The sequence below is a fragment of the Neopelma chrysocephalum genome, unplaced genomic scaffold, assembly GCF_003984885.1.
Source record: "Neopelma chrysocephalum unplaced genomic scaffold, ASM398488v2 Primary Assembly neopelma1_87, whole genome shotgun sequence".
NCBI lineage: Eukaryota > Metazoa > Chordata > Aves > Passeriformes > Pipridae > Neopelma > Neopelma chrysocephalum.
The window spans coordinates 205,933-231,066 of NW_020897749.1; the positions used below are offsets into that span (position 1 = coordinate 205,933).

Genomic DNA, 25,134 nt, shown 5'->3' on the forward strand with positions numbered 1-25,134 from the left:
GCCTTTTAGTAACTCTCACAATGATTATTCAACAAACAGTCAGCATTTTCCTAGACATTTTGACAAGGCCACAGAAGAATGTGGATAAGTTTGCAGACTAAAAAACTTGCCTTGCTTAAATTTGCTTTCAGTGCAAATAAAAACAGTATAGGGTCACCAAAATTGTTCTTGCAATTAAGGGGGAAAAAGCACGGTAAATATACTCATAAAAACATCCTCAAGTTACTTACTTTCTAGACCAAGTTCCTATCCAAGACCAATCACAAAATTTGAATTGCTCTTTGGGTTACACCAAGATTCCTATTCCATACAAAAACAGCATGACAGAAAATGCTTCAGTGATAGACTTAACAGACGAGCTGCAAAATTATATCCAGGTGGGGAAAAGGCACTTTCCCAGCAACCAGTGTGGGAGAACCCATCTGGGGCAGGAGCTGGCAGCCACCAGTGCCTGTGGGCAGCTCTGAGGCAGTGCAGGGGGGGCTGCAGCACCCACCCTGCTGCCCTGGCCCTCCAGTCCTGCTCCTGGGAAGGAGACGGAGAGTTGGCAGAAGGAGATGTAGCTGCAAACCCAGCTCGAGCCTCTTTGACAGAGAAGGAGTTAAAGCCCTGGTGAGCCACTGGGGCACTGCCAGGTCTTTCCCTCCCTTCTCCCATCCCCCTGAAGTGTGTGTGGCACAACTTTCAGTCCTGTGGTGTGCAGCTCATCAGACCAAGAAGCAGGACATCGCTGCTCTGGCGCTGGCAGGCAGAGAGGAAACCACCAAAGCCCACACCAAGAGCTCACCATGTGACAAAAACCCGTCCTTCACCAGTCACCACCAACAGTGAAGGTACCCACTGACAGGCAGTGAGAATGGAAACAGTAATTAGTCACACTTTTAAGTATTAAGCTGCAAAGACCCAACATCGTGCTTGCTCTCTAAGTCTTGTTCTATCCGCCCCCTTTGCCAGCCTCTCCTTTTTTCCTCTCTCTGCTTCTGTGCAAAATCATTCAACTCACAAATATCTTTCTTATCCCAAGCACCAAGGCCTTCCTTTCCAAGTAAATACATGGGCCCCTGCTCAGCTAATCCTCTTTTCCTCCTTCCAAAGGCTGTCAGCAGGGCTGACAGGCCCACTAGAATTGTTATCACCTGTTGGCAGCTTGAATGTAATACATACTCCTGTGGTCAGCAGCTCCAGTGAATTGCAGACAGCTGAAAAAGAAGCCAACTCTGTGTCTGAACCAACTGCCATTTTTGCAGGTATTATAACACATACAAAAGGTGAGCAGAAAATTAAGTGAGCTCGTTCAATGACTACGCTCTGTCTAGAAGCCTTGTTCATGTCCCAGCCTTTCTTAAAACCACCCCCACTAGCCACATTGTTCTCTTTGGCCTAATAAGTTTTATTAATAAGTTTTATTAATCATACACAACAAGCTTGAAAAGGATGAGGGCAAATTTTATTGCCGAAGGAAGATACAGCAATTAGGCAGCTGAAACCTTTTAATGCATTCAACATGTGTGTTTGCCTGAGCTCTAGGTTGATAACTTGAGCTTTCTGTTGGCAGTAAACTGGCTATAATCAAAGTCTGACTATGGTGCTGTGAGCTAATTTTCTGAGAAGTTGCAACAGGACTGGCTCTTGGGCCATCCCAGAAATAAGAAATCAGGCAAACTTTAGTCCACAAGGCTGTTAAGAGCTGTGGAACCACCAGCAAAGCCCATTTCACCAAGCACCTGCAGCACAAATAGACCTCTCTCATTGCCAGAGCACCTCGTTTCAGCAAACAGTCTGCTCAGAATTTCTAGCTTAATGGAAACGCTGACTCATTGTGGGTGACTGGACCAATTCCAACAAATACAAAATAAAAGGGGGGAAAAAAGTCATGAGCATGGAAACCATAATTTTCAGCCAGGGCCATTTGTGACAGGGATGCTTCTCCAGAGGGCTTTCCCCACACACACCATCATCTCCCTGTCTATTTTTTCTGCCTCTTCAGCATTTCACTTGGAGCAAAGGGATTATGAAAAGTTCTTGCATTACACCCTAATAATCACAACACACACGAATCTCGATTGCCAAAATCAGACTGCTACACAGCCTAATTCTGCCTAATTCTCTTCATTTTAACAGCCCTGTCATCCTTTGGTCTGGCTGCAATGGTCCAGCTTCCGAATGAGACAGGCCCAAATTGCTGTAATTGTCTGCAAGAACAAGCCTTTGCTCACTTGCCACACTGAGCAACACCAGCTTAGGAACCCAGTTTTGGACCCAACTGGGAAATGCCCTAAGCAACAAGAGATCTTCCCCCTATTTCAGAAGCTTCCAGTCACAGCAGAGCCCTTGGCAGCACCCTGACTGTGAAAGATCCCAGCTGAAAGGGAAGACAGAAGAGGATGCTGGATCATGCCCATGATGTACTGTCAGCTGTGGGCCAGCAGACCCGGGAAACCACTTCCTTGGACAAAGGCACTGCTGTGGATTTCACTATCACTGAAAACTCATTTCCACTAATTCCAAGCCACCTGTCACTTATTTCTCCCAGAGGTTTTACACATGAAAAGGTGCTTCTCTTTCCCCATGGAAGGCACGAGGGAGCAGGACAATGGTCTGAGAGTGGCCCATCACTGACATTTAACACCACAAGACAGGTTTCGCTTGGTTACCAGGCACAGTACCCAGCCTGCCTTCTCCAGGCCCTTTTTCCTTAAGGCAGAGTCATTTCTTCACACCTTTCTGACTAGAGGGAAAGGCTGGAGTGATGCCAGTAGGTGCCCACCCACGGCTAATTAGAAGTGATAAAGTGGAGTGCAATCAAAAGGCACTGGGAGATCTTCAAGCCTGAGGACACTGATGGAGCAGAGGTGACTTCCTGCAGCAATGAGCAAGGCAAAGGCCATGCAAAACACACACAGTTTCTGCTGCATTAGTGTTTGGAAGGTTTGACAAATCTGACCAATGAAAACTGAAATAAACAACTGGTCTGTGTGGTTTTTTTCAGCTGGGGGACATGAGGATGAGAAGAAATAAATGGTTTGGTTAGGGCTGGGGTTTTTTCCCTTGTTTTAAACACGCACACCACCTGCATTTTACCCAACTTAACACCCTTGTTCTCAGTAAAACTGTGGTGTGATCTCAGCTTCTCAGAAACTGGTCAACAAAGGTTCCCACCAATAGCCACAGGAATCCTTTAGGTAAGTATTTAAATATTTGCACATTTACTTTAAAGAGAATCTTCAAAAATTTTCCATTGTTATTTCTCATTTCCATATCCAGTAGAGTTTCAAATTGTTTTTTTCCCCATCAATTAACAATGCAAACAGAAAGCTTAATTGAAAAAGAAATACTTTAAAAAATAAACAGAGATGACAAATATCAGATTGTCATCTGCCACATGCAACTATCTACCCAGAAAAAAAAAAACAAAACGAAAAGACAAACCAAAAATCCCCCCAAAACAAATCATAAACTCTCTTATTTCTGTGGTTCTTCTGGATATGTTTCTTTGACCTTCTATGTTTCGGAGTCCCTCGTGTCTCTTTCTGGTTTCCAACACAAAAGTGCAAAGAGAATTCAGTTGCTAAAATGGAAAAATAGTGCTATATTTTCACCAGCAGACTGTTCCTCTGGCACAGATATACATCAGTTATTGTTTTGAGGAAAGGCAGCACGTACCTCAGAGTCCATTTTCAAACAAAATTCAGGTAGGTATTTTCCCAAGTCAGTCTTTAAAAGTTTCATCTGTTTCAACAGCTGTACTGATATATTGAGAAAGAGAAAAACAACGTGCTAAAGTGGGTTTTTCTCCCCCACCATCAGGAAAGACAAAGGCTTTCCCTTGTGGGTAAGGTCTGAGGTTTATTAGTTGAAGTTCAAGTAACTGGGTATCATTAGTAGCTGAGCTGGAATCAGACTGCTTGTGCCTGCACTGTTATTGGTTCATATATATAGATCCTGGATAGTAATTCTCGTAGATAGTCTCTGATAAGACATGTGAGGGTGTGGACTTGGAGTTCCTAGTCTGCAATAGAAAGAAGAACATGTACCATTACATTACACTGTAGGATTTTGTGGAATCATCATTCCTATGGAGTCCAAACAAAAAAAAAAAAAAAAGAAGAGCTGAAGAAACCTGGTAGGTAATGTTATTTTTGCAAAAGAACTGTGAAGTTACTTCTCTGAACTCTCTGAGCAAAAGGGTGAAACCTGAACTAGCAGAGAGATGCAAGAACAGCCTTCACAATGCCTAAACAGGAACAGCCTTTGAAAATTGTTTTCTTAATGTGATCGAAAACAAATTTTGAAATGTTGGTATCTTCACCAAAATGGATGATAATGAGCAATGCCAGCCTCTCTGGCAAAAAACCCCCAAACAAACAACAAACCAACGAACCAAACAAACAGGCAGACCACAAAGCAATCCAATTTAGGCAAATAAAATTACTGTAAGCCTTTGACTTTGATTTCTGCAACTCCCACTCCCGTCAGTCAAATTGTCCTGAAAGCCACAGAAGAGCTTATCAGGAAATTAATTCCAACTTCAGAGCACTCTGACTCTTTTGCAACAAACAAGGCACACGACCATTAATTAAACCGTGAGCAGAAAACAAAATATGAAATAATTGCTCTTTCAATGTGCATTAAGTGAGGCAGAAGCCCTGAGGAAAGAGCAGCATATTCTGTTAAATATGTATCATGACGCACTGGAATTAGAGAGAAAGGAAAATTTGCAGTGGCAAACTTATCACTGCTGTTTCCTAGCTCCTGGGTGTTTGAACTGCAACTTCAAAAAGTAAAAGTTTCATAATTGTGTTTGTGTCTAACACAGTAAAACGAAGTGGACCCTTTTCCCTCATTGTAAAATGCATGTCTGGTTTCATCTGATCTTTAATCAAGCAGGTTTCTGCTGTCAAGAGTAAACACACGTTCTTAAGCAAAACATCAGAGTTAAGATGACTCTGTGAAGCAGAAATATGAAAACACTAAGTTTTGGGACAGCTGACATTCAGCACGGTAAATGTAGTCTGTAGGCAGGAAATGCACTACACCTAGTGCTTAAACAATCACTCAGATACCCTGATTATACATGAAGACAGGCCCATCCAAGCAATAGACACCCTCCCAGACGTAGTGTTCCTCATCCCCCCCTCAAAGTGCACACAGACATAAACGGGAGTTCTGTCAGAGTAGACACACTGCAACTAAACTACACATTTTAGTGAAGAATACACCAAAACCAGCAAAGCACACACACAGACAAGAAGGCCACTTACTGCAGATGGTTCTGCTGGCCCCTGTGCCAATTGTCGTAACCGGAAAGCTGAAAGAAAAATGTCAGGAAATTAAAATGGTTTGATGGTGCAAGGTACACAGGCTGCTCTATCAGGGGTTCTCCTCTAGCTGTCCTCAGCTGTTGAAAGACTTTCTTCAAAATATACTCATAGATTAAGTTTTATTTTTTATGTCCTGCTCTTGAATACACTGTTGTTTCATTTTTCCCTTCATAGAAACTTTTGGTCACTCTAGGTGTCCTGGTTTCTACTGGAATAGAGTTCATTTTCTTTTTAGTAGCTGGTACAGTGCCATATGAGAAATGTGTTGATAACACACTGGTGTTTTAGTTGTTACTAAGTAGTGCTTACCCCAAGTCAAGGACTTTTCAGCTTCCCATGCATTGCCAGCGTGGAGGGTCACAAGAAGCTGGGAGGCAGCATGGCCAGGACAGCTGACCTGAACTGGCCAAAGGGATATTCCACACCACAGAAAGTCATGCTCAGCACATAAACCAGGGAGAGTTGGCCAGGAGCCACCAATCACTGCTCAGGGGTGGACTGGGCATCCATCAGTGGATGGTGAGGCTACATCATACACTACTTGTTTCTCTCAGCTTTTCTTCTCTCTCTCTCTCATTTTCACCACAGCTTTTATCAATATTGCTACAATTATCACTGGTATCATCATTAGTATTAGTAGCAGTACTGGTAGATTTGATTTTGTTCCAATTAGTAAACTGTTCTTATCTCAATCCACGGGGTTCACTTTTTCTCCTCTGGTTCTCCTCTCCACCATGGCGGGGTGGGGAGGAGCGAGTGAGGGGCTGCAGGGTACTCAGTTGTAGTTAAACCACAGCACTGGGAGACATGACAGATTTGACTCTGTTAAGTGCACTTTTCCTCAGCTCTGCAGAGATACTCTGGGCTGAGGAACCCATCTGTTTTTTCTTCCCCTCACCTGTGTCAGGGACAGGCTCCCATCACAGTACTGCAAGCACCGGTCAGTGCTGCCACTGTTGATGACAACTGCCCCTCTGTTTTCTTCCCCTGTCTTCATTTTCCTCACCTTCCCTTCTTTTCTTTTTTAGTGCACACCTCCACTCTCTGTCCTCTCTTGCCAGCCCTCTTTCACCATATTTGTCCAGACCTGGTTCATGAAATAAATCTGCTATGTAACATGCCCTATGCAGGGGGAATCATCTGAAAGATACTGAAGTAGCTACATTTGGCCTATTCTTACACTTGCTGGTGTAAACAGAGCTGCTTCGTGTCTAGTTGGTGAACTGCCGTTCTTATGTGTAGAATTTTATGCCAGTAAAGAGACCCCTGGTGGCCTAGTGGTTAGCATGCAGGACTCTCACTGCTGCAACCCGGGTTCGATTCCTCGGTCTCCCGGGCAGATGGAGCCCGTTAGCCCTGTGAGGCCATCCATCTATGAGAAGGTCACTCTAAACAAACCTACGTCCTGAGGACCTCACTGCCATTGTCCAAGCTCGCTTGGCCCCGGCAGATGAACCTTAGGATTAAAGGGTGGGCTCAGTTCAGCGCATGCTGTGTCTCACCTAAAAAAATCCATTGCGCAGGCTGGAAAGGTAAAAAAGACCTTTCCCCAGATCTTCGTTCGCAAAGACTGGCCATTATTATTAAATGCAGATCAAGATAATTCTAAAAACTCAAAACTCGCCCTACTCTCAGAAAGAACCCTTTTCATCCTGGATGACTCTCTGACATATATGTAACACATCAATATCATAACACCTATGGCTCTTACAAAACTCCTAACTTGTTTTAAAGTTCCAGCCCTTATTTTATTAGAACTTTTCCAAAAGGACAACGCATCATATATGGACATTTTCCTCAAGCCTTGCCTCCCACCCCACTCTCATATGACAAAGCACAAGTCCTTGTACCTGCACAAAGTCAGCAATGGAATTGGAATACACTTCAGGTTCATCAAAGGACTTACCTCTGCACCAGAAAATCAAGCATAAAGTCACACCAGTGACAGCAGCAACACTTGCAGATCCTCCTATCAGGAGATAGGGAAGGCTGGGGGAAGCATCTGGGAGATGAGAGATGAGAGCAAGTTACAGAGCTAGACATCAGCATCCACTGGCTGCATGATGTTACCATCCACCTTAACCCCAGGAAAGAGCTAATCCTCTGCCTCCACAGCTCAAAGCAGCAGAGAGAAACAGATGAGCTCTCTGGATGCCAACCAGCAATAGGAAGCTGCCCCACACACCCAGTCATTTGTATGTGCAAATACGTTTTCATTTTCAACTCATCTGCCTTCAAGGTCTCCTTTTCTTCAACTATTATTAGCCCTGCAGGAACAGAACTGATCAGCCATCCCTGCCAAATGCTGTTGTTAATGACTTGTCTATGCTGACTTCTGTCCTTCGTGCCTCAATTGAGATATTTTGGTGATAGGAGCACTTATTTAGCTGTTCTTACAAACCCTCCTGCAATAGAGACTTCTAATAGCTCCAGAACAGCCAGCTGAGAAGCTGAATTTTACCCTTTACTAGCTCTGGTCCTCGGAAAGAACATCTGAAAGTCACAGACAGACATTCTCCAAGGAAATTTTCTCCAAACCGTCACTACTATGGGAAGCTGGACAAAATTCAGCTTCGGTTCGTGAAGAACTGCAGCTGACGGGAAGGACTCATGTTGGAGAAGTTCATGGACTGCCTCCCGTGGGTGGGACCCCACACTGGAGCAGGGGAAAAGCACGAGGAGGAAGGAGCAGCAGAGATGAAGTGTTAAGAACTGACCACAGCCTGCATTCCCCTATACAACTCAGGGGGAGGAGACAGAGAAATTGGAAGTGAAGCTGAGCCTGGGAAGAAGGGGAAGGTTGTGAGGAAGGTTTTTTTTATATTTGTTCTTGTTTCTCGCTATCCTACTCTGATCTGATTATCCATAAATTAAATTAATTTCCCTCAAGTCTGTTTTGCCTGCGACACTAATTGGTGAGTGATCTCTTCCTGTCCTTATCTTGACCCATGAGCTTTCCATAGTATTTTTTTTTCCCTGTCTTGTTGAGAAGGCGGAGTAATCAAGCAGCTTGGTGGACACCTGGGAGACAGCCAGCCAGCCAAAGTCTACCCTCTAGAAACAGAGTGAGGAATTCTTGTAAAACAGGACAGGGATAGAAAGAAACTGAAATCTTCTCCACGCGGTGCTATGAAACATTGGGTTTCAACTAACTCAAAATTATTAATTTCTCTACCAACATGTACTAGGAATTATATTAGATTATAACTGTGCTGAGCAAACCACAGAGCCCCGGCTTTCCTCCCGTGGGAACAGCTGCTCAGAGCAGCACAGAGAAGCCCAAGGGCAGGATGAAGGGCATTTATGACGGTACTTACTCGTCAGGTGTATGGACAGGGTCTGGTTTGAGGCTGGGTGGGTCACCAGGCAGGTGGCAGTGGGCAGGGTGCTGTTGGCCCAGCCTGTGTAGCTCACCCTGGTCACCGTCCCATTGGCGTGGTGGATTTCTTCCTCAGTGCTGGCGTTGCTCGCCGGGATCCAGGAAATACCAGCAGCCGGCTTTCCCGCAGACGCCTGGCACACGGCCCCCCTGCTCTTGTCATAGGTCAGAGTCGCTCTAGGAGGGACTACAGAAGGAATAAATAATTAAAAGGAAAAAAAAAAAGCGCCATTATTTCTAGTTCGGTGTAAAATCGCCAACTGAAACTGAAAAGCGAGAGGTATTTTTTTTTTGCGTGAGATTTTTAAATAATTTGAAATATTAGCACCAGCTACCTTCAGAGGAAAAAAAAGTTCAAGGTGAATACACCAAAAACTAGCTACCTGGATCTAAAATACTGCTTCCTCCCGTTTTCCAGAAGGTGACTACAGACTAACAGGAGATGAGATGATGCAGAGGAGTGGATTAAATCAAGATTTATAAGCACAGCAGTGCACATTCTGAAGAAAGTGCAGCTTCCTGAAGCTCCAGGTAAAACATTTAGGAGATTGGATATGTAGAATCAAAAATTTGATAGCAGGGAAATAAAAGAGGAATTGGGAAAAACTGTTCTGCTTGAAGTCCAACAACTCGTATTCTGCATTTGACGGAACAGGGAAAGGCTCACACACCATCTAAGCCTTTATCTGAAAGGTAAGACTCTGCAGGGAAGAACAAAATAAAAACAAACCCAAAACCAAACAAAAATAATAAAAAACCCACCAACCAAGCAAAAAACACCCAAAAAAATCAAGTGACTAAAATTAATAGTAGCAATTATAGAGTTCCAAAATTCATTTCCCATAATTTTTAGTTACATTCAGAAGGCTTAACTAAAATGTCCAGAACATAAAATGTTCTCCAATGTTGGTGGTTTTTTTTTAATTTATGGAAACCTAGGGATAGTTTACCTCACCATCCGAAAAAGATGTTTTAATGTATTCATTATGTTTCCTAATATTCTTTTGTTTTGAAAATAGACTAACTTTTTCAATAACTTTTTTTAATAACTTAAATTTTCTAATAATTTTTATCTTAGCGATGCAGTCTTACCCATCACAGTCAGAGAAGAGGAAAAATAAAAATTCCCTTCGCTGTTGATGATTTCACAGCTGTAATTTCCCTCATCACCAAGGCTCACAGGGTAAATACGAAGGGCAGGGTCACTGTCAGGTGAATATTTCCACATGATCCTCTCGGTGCAGTTTGTCTTCCCTGTCTCATTGTGATCACTTCTGTAGGCCAACACGCAGCAACTGCTGCATTTCTTCTTCCATGTCACCATCAGCAAAGACACGTTGAAGATGTAAGGGCAGCCCAGCACAGCCTCATGACCAGCCTCCACATTCACCGTGTTGTAAGCTACATAAGAAGAAAAAAAGACATAAAAAAGACATTAAAAAGATGCTGCACCACCATCAAAGCACAGGAAACTGTCACATCATTAAAAATTTCTACTCCCTCACTGTACTGGCAGCCTTGGGGACAAATTGCTCTGTGCAGGCAAATATTAGTACTCCCTTTCCAGGTCCAGCTTCCTGAAGTCTGGAAATGCAGTGGAGATGGTACCTTTCTGCAGGTATGCAATGAATGTAAGTGAGCTGCAAGTCCTCCATCTTATTTTAGGCAGCAAATTTCTATCACTTTAACATAGGCTTTGAGAGGCTGATGGAGGGGGGGCAAAAATTCCCTCTCAGGGGAGAGGAAACCACTTTTTTAAAAAATTCATTGTGTTACTGAGTTAGGTGCCTTTCTTAAAGTGCAAGTAAAACCGGGGACAGCTGTGGGGTGTACACCTGTGACACAGTTAAAACCCAAGATCACTCGGTGCAGGAGGTTAGTGAGGGGTATATGTAGATCCCTTTTCTACCAGTTGAACAGCAGATGTGTCTTCAGATGGTTTGTGTTGGATTCCTGTCAGTTATATCATCCTGTGCCACCCTGCAAGGCACACGATTATTTTGCCAGCTGAGGTGACATCACTCCTTGCATTCACATCAAACAATAAGCAAAATTTGCTCTGGTGAACTATGAATTTTTGGTGTACTTGCAAGTTAGAAATACAGAGTGCCTGGATCTTTCTCACTTACCTTCAATCAGATTGATTGGCAAGAAAAGGAGCACAGCCAGGACTGCCCGTTTCTGAGACATCTTTAGCAGAAGGAGTCAGCACTGCAGAAAGTGAAGGCAAAGAGAATGACATGTAGCCACAAATTGTTGTGCAAACCTCTTCAAAGAGTACATGTAGTAAAACCTCTGTTTCCTTTGAAAACACAGGTTGTAGAAAAGATGCCATGTCAAATACCCTTCTTGTACCGAGGAAAGTAAGGCAAAAAGGGGGTTGAAAATTAAATACAACAACAACAACAACAAAACACAAGCCACCCACTACTGTTTACAAACATTTTTTTAAAAAATCCAGAATCTCTTGTACTGCTCAGGATCTGGAGTTCATCAACTGTTGGGCAAAGAAATTATTCCTAAGCCTTGCAGGCTTTTAATTTCTTGAAAGTTAACTCTCCTTCTGCAGTAGGACAAAAAGAGCAACCTTCCTATTGCAAGAGATAAAAAACATGTGAGTTTGTTTCCTGCCTTCATAGACACCGTGAACTAAAGAGGCATCCAGTAACTCATGCTGTTCTACAACTGTATATACCTTTTCAAAAAACCAAATCTTACAAATTTCTAGCTCCTTTTTGGCAAAATGGCACTAGTTCTTTGGTAAGACTGAGGCAGTGTTGTCATCCCAACACTTTGTTTTCTGGTTCACACAAGAAAGCAGAACTCTATGTTACCCAAAAGCTTTCCAAACAAAATATATATGGTTCTCAGTGGAGAGTTGGGATGTAAACTCATTCTGCTGTTTCTTGAACGTGGTTTGGTTAAGAACATTGCTGATATTTTCCTGTGGTCAGATATCATACATAGATGACCTCAGCTTGGCATGGCAAAGTTGCACTGCTCTGTGCTGAACAACACACGTATGTGTTCCCAGCCAGCTGGGGGATAAAGCCCAGGCCTGGGAGCGTGTGCCTGTTCCCACAGCACTACAGTAGCCACAGCCTGACTTCAGTTTTCTGATGTTACTGTCAGAAATCAGTGGCTGCACTTTTGTCCTGGGGCTCCCTGCAGCCTGCCCATGAGGCTGTCTCATTTTCCATCACTCGCCTCCACACTCCCTCTAATTGTCTTCTTGGTAGACCTTTTGTCATTCTCCCCTTCATGCTGCCATTTCTATCTCTTTAATATTTTACTTTCTGAATCAGTCACCCACAGCTAGAGATGATTGGAAAATCATGTTTCCATCCCAAGGAAAATACTGATACGCTATTTTCCTCCCCAAGTCAAAACCCAATGTGCACCAGACAGGCAAATATCTTTGTGCAGTCACAAGAGGACTTTACTTCTGGTTATTTAGCTCACAAGGTGTTTACACCCGTATTCAAACACAGGGATGGTTCTCAGCTTGTGCTGAGGGGAGAAGAAAAGGCAGCCAAGGTTTGTTGTGCACACAGAGACCTAAATCCTCATCTGGTGTCAACTGCTTTAAAAATAACCAGCTTCAATTGTGGGGCACTAACAATTTCATTTTAAATGTGAAACATATCAGGTGTACATGCCTGGTGTACACAAGTAAAACCACAACACTGCCACGCTTGTGGCACAGGAAGAACAAAGGCTGCCACAGCCATGAGCTAAATGCAAGGGAAGGTAGTATTTCCTTAAACACAATGCAGTATGTATGTACATTTAGACAGAATCATAGAATCACAGAGTGGTTTGGGTTGGAAGGGACCTTAAAGATCATTTAGTTCCATCCCCCTACCATGGACGGGGACACCTTCCTCTAGACCAGGTTCCTCAGAGCCCCAACCAACCTGGCCTTGAACACCTCCAGGGATGGGGCATCCACAACTTCTCTGGGCAACCTGTGCCAGCAACTCACCGCCCTCAACAGAACTGTTTTCCTCAAAGAATTGCTTTTTTCACAATTCTAACAACAGAGTGATACAACTGGATGAAAAGCTTACATTACAGTCTGGAGAAAAACACCAATACATCCACATTGATCCATATTCTGCTGCTAATGTACAATAGACAGTGCAACTCTTACGTGCAAAAAATCTCAAATTTAATTTTCATTCACATAAAATCTTTTCCACTAAGGAAATATTTCGTTTTGTTTCATTCTATTCAAGGCTGTCAGAAGTTTTTGGATTTTTTTTTTTTTTGCATTTTGGATACATTATGCCTGCAAAAGTTGCTTTCAGTCAAAGAAGTTTGAAACTTTGAAAGTTGAACTTTTTTTAACCAAAAAAATAAAAAAGATACATTTTGCCCAGAATTATGTACTGAGTTTGACCCAATTTGCAAATAATTTCTCAGTGTCTTTCAAAAGAAAAGTTAAAAAAACCCCAAACCCTCCACAATGTTTATCAGGAAATTCAGTATTCACCAATTTTGATGGATCTATAAATATTCATAACAGTATATTGTCATATTGGAACTTGTCCCAGAGAACTATCTTTTTTTTAAATGCATACAAGTCTCATATATATGAGGTTTATTTGCTCAAAAGAACAGGCTTTAATGATTAAAAATGGGACCTTACAGAAAGAACAGAGTATATTACTCTGTTTAAATATTCATGTGTGAAACACAGAATTTAGTCTGCAATTTTTAAGGTTCACAATCCTTGAATACTTGTGCCTGAGAGCGAGAAGGAAGTCTCAGAGTAAAACCCAGAAAAGAAAAACCAGGCGCAGCTGAATCAAATTCATTTAAAAGCAGCAAATGAATATTTGTAGCTTGTCTTGTGTTGTCCCCTTTGATGGAATTAAAATGCCTCAACGACTGCATTTAAAACAAATTGGAATTTTTACTCAGCCTCGATGGTGGTGGTTGGCACAAGACCATGCAATGTGTGCATCACTCTTCCATTAGCCTCAGCCTTCCAGCTGGAGAACGGCACCGCTCACGCTCGGATTCAACCCAAGGAATACGGATGGTGGAGGAAAGTTACCCAGTTATCAGCCTGGAGGGGAGCCCTCCAGCCTCGGGAGCACAGGAATTCCACAGCAGTGCCAGTGTGCTCCGGGCGTCCAACCCTCAGTGTTCTGGGAATGAGCAGGGAGACGCCAGCACACGCAGCTGGTCCAGCATGGATGCTGGTCCAACGTGGATGCTGGTCCAACGTGGATGCTGGTCCAATGTGGATGCTGGTCCCAGTGACTGCTTAGAAGGCAGCTCCTGTACAGCAGGGAATTGCAGAGATGTACCTGGAGCTCCCCTCCCTCTCTGTCCTCACTCGGGACCCGGATACAACCGCAAAGAAGTGAGAACTATCCCAGTTTAGGACCATCCATCCCAGGCAATCCCTGTTTTCAGCTGTCCAGTTCATTGATTTCTTCTCACTGTTGCTCCTGAGATCTTGACATGCAGCTGATTTGTCTCACAGACAGACACAGCCTCCACGCCCTCCAAAAGAGCCGAGTTGTGCACTCCCCTAAAGAGGATGTGGCAGAGTTAAATTGAGGGAGATGAACTTCTGACATGAAGAACAAATCACAACCTCAGCTGCCTGCTCTTACACACCAAACACGAGCCACAAGCCTTGAGCTATGCAAGGCAACAACTTTAAACAAAGCACAAATGAAAGCTAAGTCTAACACAATTAAAATGTACACAGTACGAAAGAGGAAAAGGTCAGGTATCAATCAGTCATCACCACAACTTTCTAAAGCATATATATCACATATGTCACAGAGCCATTCCCATTATTAACTCAGCAAAATATGGTTCTGTTTTGCAGTGGAAGCACATTTTAAAGGGTAGAAAAGACCCAGCCTCAGAAGTCTGTTCTCTGTAAGACCTGTGTCTTTGGGCAAGGAAGGGCTGGAAGGGATGGTAAGAAGAGGAAGCAGTTGCACACATCTGTGTCAGCTTCAATTAGGAGCAAGTTCCACAAAACAACTGTAAAATTACAGTGTTTTGGTATCACATACCTGAAGAAAAATAGGTTTGAAATTTCCTCCACAGCAAGGCAGAGGCTTGTAGTATCTGTCTACTGAATTCATCAAGATATCAATATTTAGAACAATACCAATATTAACATTACAAAGTGTGGGGGGTTTCCCCAGGGGAAAAAGTATTTGCCATACAGAAGATGAATATTTTTTCCTGCATTTTTTCCCCTTATCTTTAGTAACTGTAATTCAAGAAAACAGATGGGGATCTCCTCTCTTCTCTATTTACCTTTTTAACACCAGCCCATCTAGAAAGTAAATTAGTCCCATGAAGTTATTCCACAAGCCAAGGTGTACACCTCACATCTGTAGCTGTCTTGCAGCCAGCTCCCTCAGAAAGCACCGTAGCTCAGCGTTGGGAATGGGGACTAGGAGCAAAGGATGAACGAGAACACCACTCCCCTGGTAGCCTATTCTCCTCCTTTCAGAAAGACAAAAGACATTTGCTTTACATTTTCCATTATATGGGGGGAAAAAAGTAATTCTTGTACCTAACAGCTTGACTTTCCCTGGTATAAACCATCTGTGGCACTCACCAATGTCAGCAAACAGATGGGGGAAAGCCTGAGGATAATGGAACCTTTAAAATCTGACACTTCCAGGTTAAAATATCCAGAGACAATTATATTGCAGAGATAATCATATTGCAGAGATAGATTTCAGAGATTTTTTTTTTTCAGAGATTATAGATTTCAGAGGTGAGGAAAAAGTACTCCTTTTTTAACTGCAGCTGATTTTCCCCTAATTGCAGAGTCACTGGGCCAGCATGGCCACGCTCAGCAACTTCTGCTCCTGGCCTAGAGAATCCCCTTACCACTCATGAGACATTAACCTCAGGGGCTTCTCACCCTACCCCAATACTCCAGCAACCAAATCTGTCTACCACATAGATGTTTGTGGCCTTAACTACTTTAATTCCTACCCCTTGTAGGCCTTCTGCTCCAGAGTCATCACATAGAAGATGATTTTTTCAAATATTTTTTTAAGGAAGGGAAAATCTCGTCTCCTGTGTTTATAGCACAGCTAGATCAACACTCCCAAACATGAAATACATACTCTTACCATATGGCAAAGTACAAGGCTCAATCATATAGTTTTCTTTCAGTGGCTTCCATTTCTGTAATTTTTTTTTTTTTTTGGTAAGTGGAAAAAATTGGTTGTGTAACAAAGCATACCTGAAATAGAAACCCACATCTATACTGGAAAAAGCTACACATCCCACCTCTCAAATGCCAACTAAAGTCATGACACCAGAGTCAGGATGCCATTTAGCACTGCCTACACTCTTTTGGTGCACAGCGTAATAAGCATAAGGGGATGCTTGTTCTTTACCTGTTTCCTTCCTCTCCATACAATCTTCTTTGCTGTCACAAGCTCCCTTTCTCACAGGCCAGTTAACACTCTGCTTCGGTCAGTGGTTTAGAAATATTCTCCACAGTGGTTTCCAGTGAAGCTTCTCACCTCCTTTCTCTCCTGGTTACCAGCAGCACTGGCAGATTTTACTCTCAGCGCAAGGGAGGATGATGCAGAGGAGTGGAGTTGCCGGGGGAAGTCCTACGACACATCCTTGTTCAGGTTTGTGCTGCCCAAACTTGCCCCCACTTTGTTACAGACCAGTGGTCTGCAGGTGGAAAACACAACTTGAAGTCAGGTCATCTCCTGCAAAAGTTAATACTGTCATGGGACTGTGGGCTTGCTGATGAAAGATCTTCATTATCTCACCTCCCCAGCGTGGCTTAAAATAGAGCCTAGTGGGGAAACTCCTGAAGGTGGAGTGGCAGAGCTTCTCCAGGCTGGGAGAGCATGCACACCAGGACTTTGGGCTCCTTATTCAGTGTCCAAAGGTGCTGTGTGAAAAGCTGAGGCACGGCACTACAAAACAAATGAGAGAAAGGGAAATAAAATTAAAAAAAAAAAAGTCAACTAGCACAGAGTGTGCAGAAGTGTCAGGAGGGGACACAGGAAGCCTCTCACTCCCCGCCACAAGGACTTGGCTGCATATAATCATGCCACAGGCCACAGCCTTCTTCCCACCCTGTGGCCTCGGGCTATGTACATATGGCTATGTCCATGCATAGCTAAAATACATATGAAACGTCTTAATTTGCTAAAAGTGTCTGTGCTGTGGTCACGTCTGTGTGTGCACGTTGCTACCTGTATACATATTTTAAAAAATCAACATCATGCACACACTTTAAGAGCTGCTGCATTTAAGTGACAAGGTATGCAGGGATGCTCAGCTGATGAGGTTGCATCATCCATTACACACCGTTTTCCACACGGTTTATTGCCAGAGCTAGTTTATGACTTCTGTAATGGCACAGAGACCCTGGCTAAGGGATTTTAAAAATGCATTCACAGGCATACACCAGAAGCACCTTGGAACTATATAGGCTTCCAACAAGGCCCTTTGCACAGAATGATTTTTCCCGAGTAAGGCAAAAGGGTAAATTTTTCCTCACTCAGAAGACAAGCTGTGGACAACTGCGTACCTGCAACTGAACAACGAAGAAAACAACCCTGTTCAAAGCTCAGCATCTCAACCAGGGTTATGTACAGATGCTATGAAACTTCTCTAACCTAGCTTTGATGTGGTTAACAAGGGCACAGGGAACAGTGATCTCGTTCTGCCCATAAGGGTTCCTGGCTGAATGCACACCTGGACAGTCAGCTTGAAAATCCATTTTCACTGGAAAAGACATTTTGATCCGGAAGCTTTGGACTAGCAGTCTGTGGTTCTTTATAGGTTCTCAAAATACACGTTTCGTGATCTCCTCAAATGTCTTTTTCCTGTTCACACAACGCAGTTCTGAGATGACTACCAAAAGAACTTTTGCTCTTTCCTGTGAAACAGGCAGATGGCATCGGCCTGGCAAAGAGCAGGAAATGGGCACTATAGGTAACTGAGCAGGTCCTGAGAGAAAACCCAGCTCTGGCTACACTGCTGTCGAGGACAGGGAGAGTTCATCCTGACTTGTGAAAGAGATTTTTATTTATGAAAATTAGATTTTTTCCATCCCCCACCTCGATGTAGATCATTTGTTGCTGATTTTAGTTTTAGATTGACTGATTTTGCATTTTACTACGATTTTTCTCTGTGTGCTTTAACCATCTAGTAAGCAGCAAAGTGAGCTTTGCCAATGAATTTGGTCGCGCTTTCACTTTAATATTAAACCTGCTTTTGCTGATTCCTATGCTGGTGATTCTTTGAGAAAGCTAAAACACTCACTCCTGACAGAAAATCAGCATTTTCTTATTACTGAAGGGCACTTACCTCACAGAATGCCTAGCCTTGACTGTGTGTCCTCCATAACTGTACGTACCTCTGTGATAACAGTTGTCCTTAATGGATAGAATGTGTGGGTATTTTGAGCTGGAATTTCACTAGGTGTGTTCGTGTCCCCAGTTACCATGGATATACACTTGATTCTCCCTCCCTCAATGTGAAATGTCTCTCTGGTGTCTTATTACTTACAGACCTGCTGCAAGCACCTTTTATTTACGATCTTTCAGCTCAAGCACTCATTTTCACACGTAGTTGCAAAGCAAGCTATTTGGAAACAGCTTCTATGCTTATACACAGCATAGAACAAAGAACTCTGAAGAGTTAAAAATCTCTCTGAGCTCAAGAGAAGCGTCTCTTTAAAATTCCTGCTTCGTATTCCAGCGCCTCGCGAAACCAGAAATTCTCTCTCCTTGGTCTCTCCTGAGCTATTCCTTATAGTTGCCAGGAGGTGGAAACATAGCTACACCGACCTGCAGGAGAAGCACCGTGCTGGTGTGCAATTGTGCAGCACGCTGCCTGCTGAAGAATGGTGCTAAAAATATCTGCAGTCTGAATTGGCTCATCGGAGCCCAAAAAACACAGGATCATAGAATGCTCTTCCTGAGCCCCTCCAGGTCCCCCTTCCCCCAGCCAGCAAGAAATCTTAACGGCTTGTTACAGATGCCCTTTTAAGCAGCTGCTTCTGTCAGATGTGACATACACAATTATTCCAACAAGAATCCAAATTCAGGCTGGCTTTGATGGAAAAGCTCCTGCAGCAGCAGCAGCCATCGCAGCCCTTCAGAACCGAGCAGATATCTGGCAAAGTGATGAGGAGATAAGTCTTCACTTGATTTATTTATTTAAAAGATATGTGTCTGCTTTGACATTCAAAAATGTTACAAACATGTCCAAGTACGAAAAACATGGCAGAGATCAGAAGTGCTCATCAGACAAGCTTTAGTCACTACTGAAACAGATACAGATGTCACAATCTTCCCTTTGTCATTTGGTGCCAAATTTTAAGTCCTGAGAGAGAAGTCCTTTGACAAAAGGCAAATTTATATAAATACTTGGAAAAGAGGAGAGGGACACAGCACTGTTAAAGGGTTGTAGACAAAATAACCTTTCAAAACATCCCAGAGTTAGGGTAAAACATCTCAACTGATTTTGGTTTCTTTTTTCAGAAGAGTGAGTTTGACACTGACTTCATTCCTGCTCCCCTGCCTTAAGCTCATACCAATGAGAATATTTGCATCTTTCTCAGAGCAAACTGAAGAGCACAGAGAATGGACTAGAAGGATGTGAGGAGATGTTTCAGAGGAGAGAGGAACACAGGATATCCTTCTTTGCATAGAGAGCTGTAGAAGAAAGGAAAAACCCTCCCTGCATGGGAGGCAGGTCCCAGAAAGTACAGCTGGAAAGAAACCATCTCTTCATTTCAAAGAGCACAATGCTGAGAAATCTGTTGCCTCAATGAAGGCAAAACCTGGAAGAACTGACATTGATGTCAGAAAATTTCAATTCCAGGACTAGAAAAGTCGTGTAGAAATTATTCTTCTTTCCCTAGGAGGTAGATGGGGTTAACAGGTAAAATGAATAATCCCAATGAACCAGTACAAGGAAGTCCAGAAATAAATCCCCCAGAACTTTGAAGTGTCCATGAAGCACCACGTGAATCCCAGACAAATCACGTGCCATGGAACGAAGTTGCTCTTACAGCATCTCAGGAACATTAGCTTGTTTAAGCAAAGCAGCTCAGACTTCACAGGGTCTTCACAGTATGAGTCCTTGGGTGGGGAAAAAAAAAGACACACACATAAAGGAGGAAAAAAAAAATTACTGGTGTTCAGCAGCAAAACCAAATTAAATTAATTGACCAATCCAAATTAATAAAGCACAAGCTTGTTCAAAAAATTAGTAATGGAAGATCACATCTCAGAGTTTATACTGAGGCTTCATCTGGCCAAGGAGGAAGATTTTCACACATCTAAATCAACTGACTGCTCAGAGGCTCAGTATTTAATTTGCAAGATACCTTATGTCAAATTAGCACACAACTCCACATTCTCCTAAGGCCACACAGGAGGCACCTGAAGTCCATGAAACAACGTTCCTGGGCTCATTCAGTGCTCTCTGTTTTGGCACAACTAAGAACAGGACAGTGAGCCAGGTGACTTCTGTGGATGTTGGCTGGAATCCAGCTCAGCTACACCTTCTGCAGAATCCCTCAAAATTAACACCAGTGCAAGTTAGTTGGGATCACTTCACCTTCCTGCTGGGGGAGTTTGACCCTGTTAACCTCTATGGGATTATTACAAGGGGAAAGGGGTGTCATTAAATATGAGGCCCATGCCAGAAATCCACCCAAGTGACTTGTAATTGTATAAAATCGATCATAAAACCTATTTTCAGAAAAAATATAAATGCATATATTCTTACCTTTGACACACACAATTATCCAGGATACCATGACCACAGCCCACATCTTCTCCAGCCCAGAATCCACCCTCAGAGCTTTGTTCTCTTCCAGGTCAACCTCTGTCCTCTCCGTGGAATTGACAATGTTCACATCTAATATAAAGATGACCAACATGCAAATAAAAGTCTGCAGAACTGCATCTTTCCTTACATAAAAATTGCTTCCAAAAAGGGGACTGAAGGCATAATTTTTATTTCATTTTTTAGTCAAAATATTTCAGAGAAAAAGAAGGCAAAAAATGACTGTAATCCCTACATTTTAACAAAGCTGGGGAACAGCTTGGAGGGAATATGAACTGGTTTCCCAGCCTAGCCCAGATCAGAACCAACCCACAAAGCTCTAGGATCTCACCACCTTGGCTAGTGAGGCCAAATAGATATTCCCTTCTTCTGGAGGTGTGGAACTGAAGTCACTTGGCACAAGTGGAGGGCACCACACCATATGATCAGTTAAGACCCACGTAGAAATGATTTCACAGGGGCACTGCCATTGTGTGTTTCAGCCTTCCCAGTCTTCCTGCACAGTATTTTTCCTATTCTAAGCAACGAAGCAAGAGAATAAAATTCACCTCAATAAGAACAAAGTAATTCACAGTGGTGGCTGCTGTATTTTAAGTCCCATTCCCCCTAAGCACCAATCCTCGCTGAGGTCTCTGTATGCTGCAGTGAATTCAGGAGGCAATAAGGCCAGGCTGTTTACACTCACAAAAGTCTCCATTTAAGGAAATGCATATCTATGCATTTCTCCATTTTAGAGAAAATGTCTTTGCTGCCTGTGAATGCAGCTATGGCTATAAACACAGAACAGATGCCAGGTGAACAGGGGCAGACCTGCACCTAACCCGAGACTAACACACATTTTCCCACGCTGCTTTTTCCACCCAATTCCTTTCAGCTCTGGTAACGGTGCCCAGAGTAGAAATCCCACGGGAAACTATTTCCATTAGTTCAGAGACATCCACAGCCAATCTAATACAAATCCCCAGCATTTTTCACGTGTCAGTCTTGCATTTAGCATGCACAAATGAAGAGACAGAGGAGCATGAAGCTTATTCCACATGTCACAGCGTGGCAACGATCAATTCTAGTTTCACGCCCTGGGAGGAGAGGACGCATCTCCATGAACACAGCTCTTACCATGCAGAAATTTTGCTTCAGACACAACCATGTCATCTCCCAGCTCCCCCTGTAGACAAGCTCCTACCTGTTACATTCACCCTGATGAAGTGGCCCACAGCAGTCAGGACAGTGTTCTTTATTTTGGCCCTGCACTGGTAGCGGCCGCTGTCTGACTGGTTGACTTTCTGGATCTGCAGCAGCAGTGAGGATGTGACTTTAGCCCTGGGGTCCGAGTTTTGTGAAAGGTGCAAGCTTTCCACCTCCTCCCCAAACGCAGTCTCGTTTTGCTTATTTGCTCTTTTATACCAGTGAGCCTCGATTTGGGACGATTCATTCTGCTGGTGCCCGATGAGGCAGTTCAAATTCAGGCTCTTGCCTTCTTCCAGGTACTTCGTGGTAGATGCATAAATGATTTCAAGCATGCTGTGTTCTGTGGTGGGAGAGAGCAGACATTAGCTGAACTGACTTTTGTGCCAGGCCAACTCCTCCACCATCCCCATATTTGTCCACTTGTTTCTGCACTGTGACAGCAGGGGCTATCTTATGCTTCAGGTGTGCACAGACCAGCCAGGATAACAGGTACCACAGTGAAAACAATATTAATTCCCTTGCAAGAAAGGAAGAAAAACCTGTTTCTTATCCTGGATCTTGCAGAATATTCTCTATAACCTTCACTAATTTTATAAAAATGGAAGATAAGAAGAGGAAAAAAGAGAAAGTGAAAGCATCAGAGGAGAGGGATATTTGGGTGGGCTGTTGTTTTTACCTCTTCAACTTGAAGGTTTGTGCTTTCTTCAAATATTGAACTGTTCCATGGAAAGAAAATCTAAAAATACTGATTGGCTCAAAATACTGCTTTTTTGGGGGATCAGGTTTCACCTCCCAGCTCCCTAGTCAAAAATCACCATAGAGAAAACAGAAGACTGAAATTCATCCTGCAGAGCGTGGTTCAGTGAAAGCTCATTGCAATTGATGTTCTTTATGTTCCATAATCCAGGCAGCATCTCTTGGCCACACCAAGTAACTCCTAAACTGGACTGAAAAAATGCCAACAGTGTGCTCTGCATTGCCAGGGCTCCTCCTTACCTGACACCAGCATTGCCAGAGCTGCCATTTGGAACACGAGGACAGGACTGCTGCCTCCCGCCCTAGCGAGGAACCCTGGGATCAGAGTCATCTTCTGCACTAAAAATGGAAAGAGAGGAAAAAAAAACAGAGGCTATTACCTGTGAGTTCTTGTCATGGAACTGAGAAGAGCCACTATCACTCAACCTGGTGCTGCAAAACCCGCCCTAGCACTTACAGAGCAGTAAAACATGCACAGACCTTCCCCTGAAGCGATCTCGTAAATGGCAAAGCAACCCACTGCATTTAAACAGGACACCGACAGGAAAGCACAGATGTCTTTAAAAGAAGACCACAAAAAATAAAGAAACCAAACAAAAAAACAACAAGACAACAGATGTCACAAGCCAGAACACCCACACCCACACGCTATGAGTAAACTCAAGTTGCAGCAACAGGCTAATTGAGGCTCAGAGGGCACCAGCCAACACAGCTGAAATTTAGGACTTGAACACAATCACACAGTTAGTTACTGCTGCAGCTTACAATGAATTGAACAGCTGTCAACAAATTCCTGAAAGCTAGCAAAATTCCTTCGTAATTGTTTGTCCTCCTCAAGAGGGCACCTGTATCAAATTATTTGGCCAGTACAGGCCAAGAGCCTGACTCCCAGAAAACTGTCTCAGAACACTAAAATGAATGTACAACAAGCTACTGGCATCTCTTTTTCAATGATGAAAAAAAAAATCAATTCTTATTACTTTCCTAATTTGTACTCTAAGTAGGAGAATTCTGGAAAAATTCTCCCACTTAGGAAAAAATAGAGAAAATCCGAAAGAAAAAAAAAATAGTGCTTACCACAACATCCTCCTCTTTCAGACTAACATTAGAGGCAGGAGAGCTTCTTTCTTTCCTTCAAAATACAGATTTTCCTTTTTTCCCAGCAAAACAAAGCTGTCTTTTAGAAACACCTCTAAGTGCCAGGACAGCAAGTGGGACATGGCACGCTGCTGGGAAGGAGAAAAGTGAGAGGGGTTTGCTGGGCCTCCATTTTCCAAAAGGGTAGGTGCCTAGGGAGATTCTAAGATTCAAAAAATAACAAAAAAAAATTGAATTTTGTTTCCTTGGGGATTGATTTTTTTTTCTCCTCTCAATTTAGCCAGGGTAGGACTTCTGCTTGTTCCACATTGCCCAGTGCTTGTAACCTGTGTGCTTGTGTCCCGTGTACTTGTGTGAGCTCAATCAGTTCTTTTGGGTCTGATCTGATCTTCTTGTTGGCAGGGAAGGACAGCGAAGTGGGGGGATTGAAAATGACAATCAAGCATTTATCTGTACTTTTCTCTACTTCATAGGAATTCCTGTGTAGGCTGCACTTGCAGGAAGTTGAATGTATGGTTGGTTTCTGTGTTATTTTAACTACAATATATATTCTTCACGCATTCTTATCTTTCATCTCTTTATTGGTGTTCTAAAAGAGTCCCCACACACTTTCTGGTGTGAAACTTCCAGTTATGGGTCAGCTACCCAGGACCAGGAGATTTTATTGTCTTTTACTAAGGCAGTGTTAGCTTAGCTAACATTTCCTCTCCTGATGACCCAGTAATTTTCAGACACTTCACAGACTTAGAAGAGGTTTCATTTTCAGAGCGCAGACAACAAGCATGAGTTCAGTGGCTCTTTCAAGAGCTTCAGAGGTGCACAGAGCATAGGGGAATTATTGATGCTGCCAGTTCAGTCTCTGTAGCTCATTGAAGGAATCAAAATCCTTCCTATTAGCAAAAGGTTCAGTGACCCAGACATATCTACTGAAAACGTACACGCTCTGTGTGAGAAAAGACATCAGCTTCCAGAGCTGCTTCCAAACTTCCTTAAGAAGACACTGCATCTGGGAAAGGTGCTGGCTTGAGAACTCAGACACATGTACCAGCCACTCACAAAGTATGCACAGTTCAGAGAGCAAGATTAGGTGTTTTTTTCTCTTCTCCTTCCACCTTCTCGTGCCAATCCCAAAGCAATCACTTCTCCTGCAGAGCAAGCAACATGTTCTTTGAAGTCCATTGAGCATTGGGCCTGTCAGTGGAGTGTGATCCTTGTTACTCAGCCTTCACAGTGAAGCCTATGGATACATATTCATGAGCAAACGAGACTGGACGTGTCTCTGAGGTTTCTTCCTCAGGAGCAGGGCAGTGAACAGCCTTTTCACTTAAGAAAGGCCTAGGGAGGCTTGAAGCCAGCACTGTGAGCTGCATGTACCTTCTCAACAGGCGCTGGAGATGAGTGACACAGGAGGACACCGAGGGTGCAGTGGAGCACCCCCAGCACACCCACTGTGTTACTTAAAATAGGGCTTGAAAGAGGAAAAAAATCCCCTATTTCAACCATACAAAAGGAAAAAAAAAAACCACAATAAAAGCAAGTAGCAAAGTCCCTCTTTCTGAG

General features: G+C 43.2%; 2 protein-coding genes across 4 annotated transcripts; both read right to left on the reverse strand.

Moving 5' to 3' along the window:
• Positions 1-3,522: 3,522 nt before the first annotated feature.
• On the reverse strand, positions 3,523-16,572 carry LOC113971982 (cell surface glycoprotein CD200 receptor 1-B-like). The gene is made up of 8 exons (XM_027692587.1): positions 16,488-16,572; positions 16,098-16,386; positions 10,830-10,911; positions 9,793-10,101; positions 8,639-8,887; positions 7,228-7,323; positions 5,262-5,308; positions 3,523-4,009 (listed from the first exon to the last, which is right to left on the reverse strand). The coding sequence occupies exons 3-8, from the start codon at positions 10,888-10,890 to the stop codon at positions 3,920-3,922; spliced, it is 852 nt and encodes a 283-aa protein (XP_027548388.1). The 5' UTR covers positions 10,891-10,911; positions 16,098-16,386; positions 16,488-16,572; the 3' UTR covers positions 3,523-3,919.
• A 2,303-nt stretch (positions 16,573-18,875) lies between these two features.
• CD160 (CD160 molecule) lies at positions 18,876-23,133 on the reverse strand. 3 transcript variants are annotated; one of them, XM_027692591.1, is made up of 6 exons: positions 23,116-23,133; positions 22,957-23,034; positions 22,717-22,815; positions 21,716-22,060; positions 20,473-20,604; positions 18,876-19,820 (listed from the first exon to the last, which is right to left on the reverse strand). In XM_027692591.1, exons 3-6 carry the CDS (start codon positions 22,805-22,807, stop codon positions 19,807-19,809), a joined length of 582 nt encoding a protein of 193 aa, XP_027548392.1. In that variant the 5' UTR covers positions 22,808-22,815; positions 22,957-23,034; positions 23,116-23,133; the 3' UTR covers positions 18,876-19,806. The 3 variants fall into 3 exon arrangements, with proteins under 3 accessions (XP_027548392.1, XP_027548389.1, XP_027548390.1); XM_027692588.1 differs by lacking the exon at positions 23,116-23,133 and having other exon boundaries at positions 22,934-23,110; XM_027692589.1 differs by lacking the exon at positions 23,116-23,133 and having other exon boundaries at positions 18,876-19,813; positions 20,472-20,604; positions 22,934-23,110.
• Positions 23,134-25,134: the final 2,001 nt, after the last annotated feature.

Bases quoted from the DNA above. Each gene is read 5' to 3' on its own strand.
- LOC113971982 (XM_027692587.1), bottom strand. From the start codon at position 10,890: ATGTCTCAGAAACGGGCAGTCCTGGCTGTGCTCCTTTTCTTGCCAATC. The intron at 7,324-8,638 runs GTAAGTACCGTC...CTCATCTCCCAG, and splicing joins CCTGTCCATACACCTGACGA to ATGCTTCCCCCAGCCTTCCC. The intron at 4,010-5,261 runs GTAAGTGGCCTT...TTTCTATTGCAG, and splicing joins GGCCAGCAGAACCATCTGCA to ACTAGGAACTCCAAGTCCAC.
- CD160 (XM_027692591.1), bottom strand. From the start codon at position 22,807: ATGACTCTGATCCCAGGGTTCCTCGCTAGGGCGGGAGGCAGCAGTCCT. The intron at 22,061-22,716 runs GTAAGGAGGAGC...CTCCCACCACAG, and splicing joins TCTGGCAATGCTGGTGTCAG to AACACAGCATGCTTGAAATC. The intron at 20,605-21,715 runs GTAGGAGCTTGT...TCTTTATATTAG, and splicing joins CATCAGGGTGAATGTAACAG to ATGTGAACATTGTCAATTCC.